At 34.7% G+C, this 8,799-nt stretch overlaps 2 protein-coding genes across 2 annotated transcripts; one reads left to right on the top strand and one right to left on the bottom strand.

Moving 5' to 3' along the window:
* The first annotated feature begins 791 nt into the window (after window positions 1–791).
* Window positions 792–3,259, top strand: LOC120206259 (peptidyl-prolyl cis-trans isomerase CYP20-1-like). Its single transcript, XM_039205967.1, has 8 exons — window positions 792–901; window positions 993–1,037; window positions 1,147–1,219; window positions 1,453–1,500; window positions 1,601–1,624; window positions 2,340–2,522; window positions 2,653–2,728; window positions 3,047–3,259. Exons 1-8 carry the CDS (start codon window positions 824–826, stop codon window positions 3,183–3,185), a joined length of 666 nt encoding a protein of 221 aa, XP_039061898.1. The 5' UTR covers window positions 792–823; the 3' UTR covers window positions 3,186–3,259.
* LOC120206260 (protein EARLY FLOWERING 4-like) lies at window positions 3,206–4,172 on the bottom strand. The gene has a single exon (XM_039205968.1). It carries the CDS (start codon window positions 4,032–4,034, stop codon window positions 3,699–3,701), a length of 336 nt encoding a protein of 111 aa, XP_039061899.1. The 5' UTR covers window positions 4,035–4,172; the 3' UTR covers window positions 3,206–3,698.
* Between the last annotated feature and the right edge of the window lie 4,627 nt (window positions 4,173–8,799).

Below are 8,799 nucleotides of genomic sequence, written 5' to 3'. Positions count from 1 at the left end.
TGCCGTAGTTATACTGTATATAATGCTCAGTGGTGGCAATCTACCGTTTAAAGCAGGTAAATTATTGTCAATTATCAGCTACTGCTGTTGTTGTTGTGAATATAATACCAAAGCAATAATTTTCATTTTGCTTTATTCTTTCTGAACTTCAGAAACTGAAGGGCAAATGAAGAATCTGGTTGTGAAAGGACAAATGGATTTCGTATCAGAACCTTGGCTTCGAAGATCGGACGATGCAAAAGACCTTGTTTTGCCAGAATTGATCCCTGGATAAGGCTCTACTCCTTAGCCCGAGAGATGTTTCCGGCAGCAAAGCTAGGCTCGAACATAAACGAATGCGACGACACCGGAGTCTGGATACTTGACAGATATCAAGAATAGAAGAAGATGAAAGCATATGAATATATATGTACGTATGTCTTACTTGTGTTTCAATGCAGCCTTGTAGAACATGTTTCTGAAACCTCTAAAATCCTTTTCAGACAACGAGGTTTACTCGAATTAATTTCTGCATCAGTTTTACTGTTTATATCTAAAGTTTTTTAATTATCTTTATAAGATAATGAGATTTACTCGATCGGATTTTGATATTTTCTTCATGTTTTAAAATATGTGTTTGATCTATTAATCCATTAATTTATTTCATTATATTTTGATTTAATATTATTTTTATCGAATTAATATTTATTTGGGTAACATCCTATTCATCAGTTTTAACATTTACCGGGATCACAAGACATAAAAAACAGAGTCCAGCCCAGTAACCGGTTTTCAACTGATATTTCCTTTCCGACATTGAAACAGCTGAAAACAGAAGGCAGATATGGCAACCAAGAAGAGATTGGCTTCGGTTGCGGCGTTGTGGATTCTGGTTCTTTTTGGAACCTTAGCTTTGATTCAGGTACCCTTTTCTCTCCTCTTTATTTCCTTACACCGGAAGAAAAAGAAGTGAAAGAAATGGGGTTCCCCCCCCTTCTTTTTGGTGTTTTTAGAATCGATTGAGCGACGCTGGAGTTTCCGAACCCAAGCTTAATCAGGTTTGCCAATTGATTTGTGTAATTCGTCCTTTTTAATCTGTGAATCTATAGCGTAGGTAATTGAATTGAATTTGGGGTTTTTTTTCACTCCCTTTCTATGTAATTTTAGGGCTTTGAGGACGATACAGAAGAAATTACACATAAAGTGTACTTCGATGTCCATATTGATGGAAAATCTGCTGGTATGCTTTTGTTTGATTTCTATAAAACTGGGATTTAATTGATAGCTGAATTATAAATTTAGTCTTTTTGTTGTATTATACAACATGAAATCATTGGTTGGAAATTCAGATGTTAGATTTCAGTTTCTCTCAGTTTTAGTTTAGATGTCGGATTTCGGTTTCTCTCAGATTTAGTCTTTCTTGATTCTGTTATTGCTTTAGAAGGCTCCTTGTTCTTTCATTTTTGCTTTCAGGTCGAATAGTCATGGGCCTATTCGGCAAAACCGTTCCTAAAACTGCAGGTGAATAGCTCAGAGATTTTGCAGTTCTTTGACCTTTCCATGAAAAGATTGTGCTATTACTTGTCGGTTGTTACGAGTCATAATTTTTTTCTTTTTGCAGAGAACTTCCTCGCCCTTTGCACAGGTAGCGTAGTAACGTTTATTCCTCTTATATTGGAACTTTGTATGTTTTTAGTGCTCGAATTCCCTATATGTGCACTAAGTAATGTGATTTATTTCTCATTAGCACCAAGCAGGCAATACAATATCTTGGTAAGATTGCAACGGTTTAGTGAAGTTTTCTGTAATAAAGTGATAATCTTTTATTATTGGTGTATTTTTCACTCATAAAAGAAGCTTATCTTCGCATAATTAGCATGTAAACTTAAAAACGACATCTGTTCCTGGAAGTTTTTGGTAATGGCTGGGTTGCCTTTTTCTCAATCTCAGTATGCCTCATCGTATTCTGGACCTTAACATTCTAACTATCTTATCTGCCTATTTGCATCTTTGGTTGTTTAGGTAGTTAATGAAAAATATAATCTTTGTTTATTAAGACAAACCTTTATTTGAGAGTACTATAGTGTTATTTAGCAGGCCTTAACACTATAAAAAAAATGCATGAATACCAATTATGAGTATTGTTGTGAAGTTTTGATGTATTGGATGATAATATCTACATGTATATAAACGTGCGGTATTTGAAATTTTAGTTTGTGAAAGAAAGGTGACTGCCAAATCGATTGAACAGTGTATCTATGCTTCAGTTTGATGCTCGACTTTTTTTTTAGCTCTGATTAGTTAACCAGGAAAACTCACTACTTTTAGCTGCCTACATATATTTGTTCCTTGTCTAACAGGGGAGAAAGGAACCGGGAAAAGCGGGAAGCCTCTTCATTACAAAGGGAGCACTTTCCATAGAATTATTCCCAGCTTTATGATCCAGGGTGGTGACTTTACTCATGGCAATGGACGAGGTGGAGAATCTATATATGGTGAAAAGTTTGCTGATGAGAATTTCAAGCTTAAGCATAATGTGCCTGGTGAGTTGTTTGTGATTCTTATATGGCATATAAGTTTCCTTGAACACGTTCTTTCTATAAAAGGATTTTTACTCATTATAAGAAGCATATTACTGGTTATTTACTTATGAATCTTTTTCATTATGAGCAGGACGGCTTTCGATGGCCAATGCTGGGAATAACACCAATGGATCACAATTCTTCATCACAACGGTAACAACTAGCTGGTATTTGACTTGTCTTCAAACTTTTTATCTATGTTTCTTTTTAAAACTACACGTAACCGTCATATATGTTTGATGCATATTCAGATATAGAGATGAGAGTCTGATCCTCCAAATATATGGAAATATTTAGAGCAAATTGAAGTTTTTCTTATCTCGTGACCAAATAACTTCAACCATGTTGCTATTTACGCATGCACTTTTCGTAGTTCAAAACTTCAAATTGTTGTTGAGGGGTCACAAGTTAAAAACTGCTATCCTGTAATAGTTTGAGATTTTCCGAAGCTCACACGCATGTGTGCTATTGATTTTCGTTGAAAGGTTGGACGGGCATCATGTCGTATTTGGCAAAGTGATTACCGGAATAGATGTCATCTTCAAGATAGAAGCCGAAGGAAACAAGAGTGGTGTGCCGAAATCTAAAGTTGTCATTGTAGATAGCGGCGAGATGCCTTTATAATTTACACATTTTGTTTCAACTGAATGCAAACGTTTAGAGTCTGTTTTAATTGATAATATTCCCTTTATAGAGCATACATCAGTTGCTTGCTTACTGCCATATCCTAGAAATGATTTATCGACCGGGTTTCGAACATCTTTTCATTGTTGATTTGATGTTATTCACGAAGCTATGTTCATATTTTAGAATGTCTCTCGAGGTTTTATCACCGAGCCTCGAGCACCCTTTGGTACTCATGCAGGTCATAAAGCCTTGAGCGACCGTGGTCTGCAATTACGACCGAACTAAACAGTAACATATCAAAACAACTCGATCATAAGCCATTACAAAACAAAAAACATGAACCCCAGCAATTATCTCAAACAAGTTCCCAAAGGAATTATTTCAGATAAACCGAGCAGCAAACAAGACACCTAAAAATACCCAACCGAGCAGCAAACAAGACACCTAAAAATACTCTTTTTTATTATTATTTATATAGTATTATTTTTATTATTAATAATAACGAAAGTTTCAGTCGTCCCTGTTGTCCCCGTTGCTGTGTTGTTGCTGAAACGCAGAGGAGAAATTGGAAGACATATCAGAGTAAAGAGAGACAACCTTGGAAATGTTGCCATTGAGTTCCTGAATCAGTGCCACGTTTCTGACCATGTTGTCTGGGATCTTGGACTGGTGATTCTCGTTGACCTGTTGGATCAACGCCCGGTTCCGGTCTAAAACCGACTGCACCTGCTTGAAATTCTTGTCCAGCGTTGCCCATACCTCGGGGTTTCCCTCGACAACATCGGAATCATGGTTCCAATGATGCTTCAGTTTCTTGTTGGCGTTGTTTCTCGGGTTGTTGGCCATGGTTTTTTTTTAATCTTTTTTTCTCTTGTAGAAATTGGAGTTTTTCACACTTCCATGTAGGAAAGGAAGGCTACAACGACGATGAGAGCATGTTTTAGGGTTTGAGTCGTAGAAGAAATGCACTGGGAGAAGGGGGAGAGGAGCTGTGGGGTATAAATTGTAGAAGGACTAGGATCGGGTCACCATGGATAGAACCCGAAAAGGGTTGCAACTTTGAAGAAAGCTGCTTTTCACGCGCCACCAAAAGCAGTGTAACGAAAACATTTATATTCTCGTACAGCTAGTTAACTGCAATATTTGTCACGTGCGTTAATAGTTAGTACCGATAATGATTCTAATCTTAAATCGATATCAAATATTTTATTAATTTTCACTTATCACGAAAGCAACCATTAAATATTTTTTTATCGTAAAAAAAGATTCAGATCTGGCTCAAAAGATGTCGAGGGTGAAAACCACTTGACTTTCACGAGAGTGGTTATGAATGCTCATTAGAAATATCTTAGGCTGTACCCTTTTTGTCAAAAAAGGGCAGTAGGTGGCAGCAAAATATCTTGGAATATAAAAAATATCTAAAAGTTGAAAAGTGCACTATTTTTATTCTTTTTTTTGCTGTGTTCTCATCACTTTCCTTTATCTAATTTTATTTTAAGTTACACTTTGTAGCACTTTTTCTAAATAAAATGACAAAAAGAAAAGGAAAATAATAACAATTTTCACTTTGGGCATGTTCTGATATATATGGTTCTTGTGTTTTTATAGATAAGAAAAACTTTTAATTATTGGATATTTAGATCTCCTCATCACGTAAGAGTTGTGTCAGCATTGAATAATCAGTCGTGCTCATCGCGTAAGAACCGAGTTATCACCTTTTTTAAAGATGGTCAGTCATCCTCATCGTTTAGGAACTGTGTCATCCACCGACCAGATCTCCTCATAACGTAGGAGTCGTGTCATTCTTAGATGACCAGAACTCTTCATCACATAGGAGCAGTGTCGTCCCCAACAACAAACATATCCAATTTCAAAACCAAAAAAAAGAGAATCGGACAAAAATTGATTGTCTTTTTCATCATTGCCCTATTCTTGTTAACACAAGAATGTGTAAAGAGGGGCAACTGTAGACATCTGTTTTTATCCGGATCTACAAAAATATTATTATTATTATTATTAACCAAATTTAATTACAAAATTTGCAGGCCCAGCGACCCATCATTACAAGCTATTGACCCAGTTGAAGCCCAATTACAAGACTCGACCCAGAACCCAGCCGGATCCGACCTAGATCCAGAACCGACCCGTTGCCAAATCCCAACAGCCCCATGCCCCTACACCTGCAACAACCATACCCCGTGCCCATGTCCTACCAAAGTCATACCCTGCTGCAGCAACAAGGACACCATTTCCACAAGTCACGACACCATCAATTGCCACCAAACACATCAACAAAAAATCAACAAGCAAATTATTATTTAGGTGGAACATTTGTAATATAGAGATAGGGGGAAAGCAAAAAAAAAAAGAGCAGGGGTTCCTATTTTACGGGGAAAAAAGAACAACGTAATGGCAAAGGGGAAGGGACCCCGATTTGAAAAGAAAAGCAATATAAAAAAAATTCTCCTTTTTCCGAACATGAATAATAAAAAACAATTTAGCAATTTGTTTCCATTCTTTCCTTTTCATTCGAGATATATATATATATATATATTACCTTCGGTCGAGCACCTTGTCGGGGAGGAGGACCTCCGATTGACGATCCGAACGGTGAGGAGGTGCGTATTGGTGAGAAGAACAATATACTTGAAAAATGGAGGCGATTTAACGGCGGACGACGGTGGATCGGGGAGAGAAAGGTTGAATGATTTCGGCTAGATTCGTGAAGTTTGGGGCCGATTCTCGTGAAATCGACCCTGGATCGGAGACGGGGAGGCCGAGACGGACTTCTTAGTGTAATTTGGTGGCCATCGACCACCGGCGACAGACGGCACGACAGTCGGTGAAGGTGAGTGGCTGGACACCCATCAATTTTCTAGAGAGAGGGGAGACCATATCTCTCTAAAAATAATTTAGAAAAATGAAATGAAAATAAAAAAAATAGAATGTTATTTATAGAAAACTTTAGGGGAAAATTACATTTAGATCCCCCTATGTTTAGCGTGTTTTTGTATGTTAGTCACTTATAGGGACTGTTTTTGTAATTTACCCATTTCTTGTTCATGATATATATGTTTGGTTTAATTGTTGTTAGGTCCCTTTACTTTTAGGCGTGTTTTGCATTTTGATCATGTGTGGTGACTATTTAAATATTTTTTAATAGTTAGGTATTGTTTTTGTGATTTTCCCCTTTTTTATGTTTGTTATATATCTTTAGGGTTATTTTTAGTTTAATCCCTTTATGTTTAGCTTGCTTTTACGTTTAGGTCACTATATTGATCTTTTATTGTTTATTTTGATTTAAGCTCCATATTATGTTTTGTTTTATTTTGGTCATTTCTATGTTTCATTTTATTTTATTTATGACACTTTATTTGCATTTATTTTAATTTAGCCACCATTTCCTCATTTATTTTATCATTTGATTCTAAGATCTTATTTTTACATTTGTTTCAATTTAGTCACTAACATGTTATATTCCCTGTTTTATTTATTTTTAATTTCGGTATTTTACTTTCTGTTTCTTTTGTTTTAGTCACTAACTTTGACTTTAGATAACTTTGATTTTATTCCCAGTTTAATCCCCTATGTTTGACTATATTAAGTTTTAGTCCTGTAATTATCACACAATAGGCTCTGTAATTTAATTTTGTTTTGTTTTAATACTCATGTTATGTTATATTGGTATATTAGCCATGACTTGTTATATGTTTATTATTATGCCTCTAAAATTTGTTGTTCTTGTTATTTAGTCCTTATTTAATATGTATGATTGGATTTTATTTGTATTCTAATTCATCATGTTTGTAAATTATAGCTTATGTCACTAATATGTATGCATGAGTATATATGATGTTAATTTTTAACCTACATGTTTATGTATATATTTGTTAGTTATTATAAATGCTTATTTATTAACTAAATTTTATTCGAATATTTTCAAGAACACCGATTTGTAGAATAGGTGTGGAAAGCATCACTTGATCGAAGTGGTGTAATCTGATACGACATTCGAACGAAATGTGAACTTGAAATAAATTGAAGTTATTTTTAGCACTAATCAATTTGTTTTAATTCAAATAATGCAATGCATGGTAAAGTAAATAACAATTTGTTTTGTTGTATGAAAAATGTTGATTTTCAAGTTATATTCGATTCACATTTTATCGAAGAGAGAATATTCTTTACGGATAAGAAGTAGTCGAAATAACTTTCCCAACGGAGGGTTGCTAATCTCGAGATTTCTTTTCAAGTTAAAGAATTTTTTCTAATTAATTATTTCGAAGCAAATTAATTAATGTTCAATTAAAGGATCTTATTTTAACTTTATTTTCGATTTATGATTTCCACCATTTTACGACTAAGTGTAAGCAACACAGTACCAATTTTGGGCGTTGTGGGGGTGCTTACCCTTCCCCACGCGTAATCGACTCTCGAACCCATCAAATCAAATTTTTGGTAAACGCAGACCTTTTCTTGTCTTAAAAAATGATTTTTTCTTAAAATTGTTTTAAAAGACGTTTTTAGGTATTCGAGCTACTGACCCAAAGGTCGATGACGACTCCCTATCCTATTTAATTCAAATCAATTCCAAAATCATCAAATTTTTCCAAATAAAAATTATAACTGTTTTTTAAAATAATATTTAATTATTTTTTCAAAGAAAAATGGTTATGACAATAATAATCACAAGTACAAAGATCAAACATGTGTTTAAGAAAGATTTACCCTTTGCCTATGATCACCTTGGAGACCATGTGGAATGTCTGTTTTATAGTTAAGCAACAATACGACTGTTAAAGCCTGCGAACATGTCTTTCAAATCAGGTAATCTGCCAAATTATTAAAGCATTTTATGATACAAGACAACATCGCAAACACCATGTTCTCTGATTGTGAAATTCTAGTTACTGAACCAAGGTGCAAGCCATTTATGGCCAAACAAACGAAACCAAGCACAACACTGTTTGTTAAGATCAATGTTAGAATAATGATACGAGCAAGCTAACTAGGTTTGCTTGCATAACCTTGTTATTATTACGATCTACTTATAACAATATTTTTATTGAATTACCTGTTTGTAACCTTTAGAAAAAAGAGTGACATGGTTGTTATCGAATCCATAATAAGTGATCTTGAGTGTAATTTATACTAAATATTTTCACCCGTAATATGATCAAATGATCAGATTGCATCTCACTAGTATTTGGCACACACGATATATATATAGATACAGTGTATAATTACATATATTCTCAAAGCAGATTTTCTTTGGGGAAAACAATAGTCCTGCAAATACCAAATGCAATGAGAATAAAAGAGAATAGCTGCACTTTGCCTGACCTAAGCCTCTCAAGTCCATTAATATTATGGCACGCCTTAGGTACCTGCAGCACATGAAATTAAGAAAATGTCTAAACCATCAGATATATTTTGTCAAATGTAGCCAACATGATTGGAATAAAGCATTTGTCTGAAAAGTAATTTAATCTTATGTGCCTTAAGTCATGTAGTGACAGATCATTTTGTTAAGAACAATGCAATATGATTACTACAGCATAAGAACACCTTATAGTATACCTGCAGATTGAGCAGCATATAAAGTTTCTTC

Source organism: Hibiscus syriacus, unplaced genomic scaffold (genome assembly GCF_006381635.1).
Source record: "Hibiscus syriacus cultivar Baekdansim isolate YM2019G1 unplaced genomic scaffold, ASM638163v2 tig00013565_pilon, whole genome shotgun sequence".
In the NCBI taxonomy this organism is placed as follows: Eukaryota; Viridiplantae; Streptophyta; class Magnoliopsida; order Malvales; family Malvaceae; genus Hibiscus; species Hibiscus syriacus.
Note: the sequence above shows the minus strand (reverse complement) of the source record. Positions and strands in the feature narration are given on the sequence as shown.

Bases quoted from the DNA above. Each gene is read 5' to 3' on its own strand.
- LOC120206259 (XM_039205967.1), top strand. From the start codon at position 824: ATGGCAACCAAGAAGAGATTGGCTTCGGTTGCGGCGTTGTGGATTCTG. The intron at 902-992 runs GTACCCTTTTCT...TGGTGTTTTTAG, and splicing joins GAACCTTAGCTTTGATTCAG to AATCGATTGAGCGACGCTGG. The intron at 1,501-1,600 runs GTGAATAGCTCA...TTCTTTTTGCAG, and splicing joins AACCGTTCCTAAAACTGCAG to AGAACTTCCTCGCCCTTTGC.
- LOC120206260 (XM_039205968.1), bottom strand. From the start codon at position 4,034: ATGGCCAACAACCCGAGAAACAACGCCAACAAGAAACTGAAGCATCAT.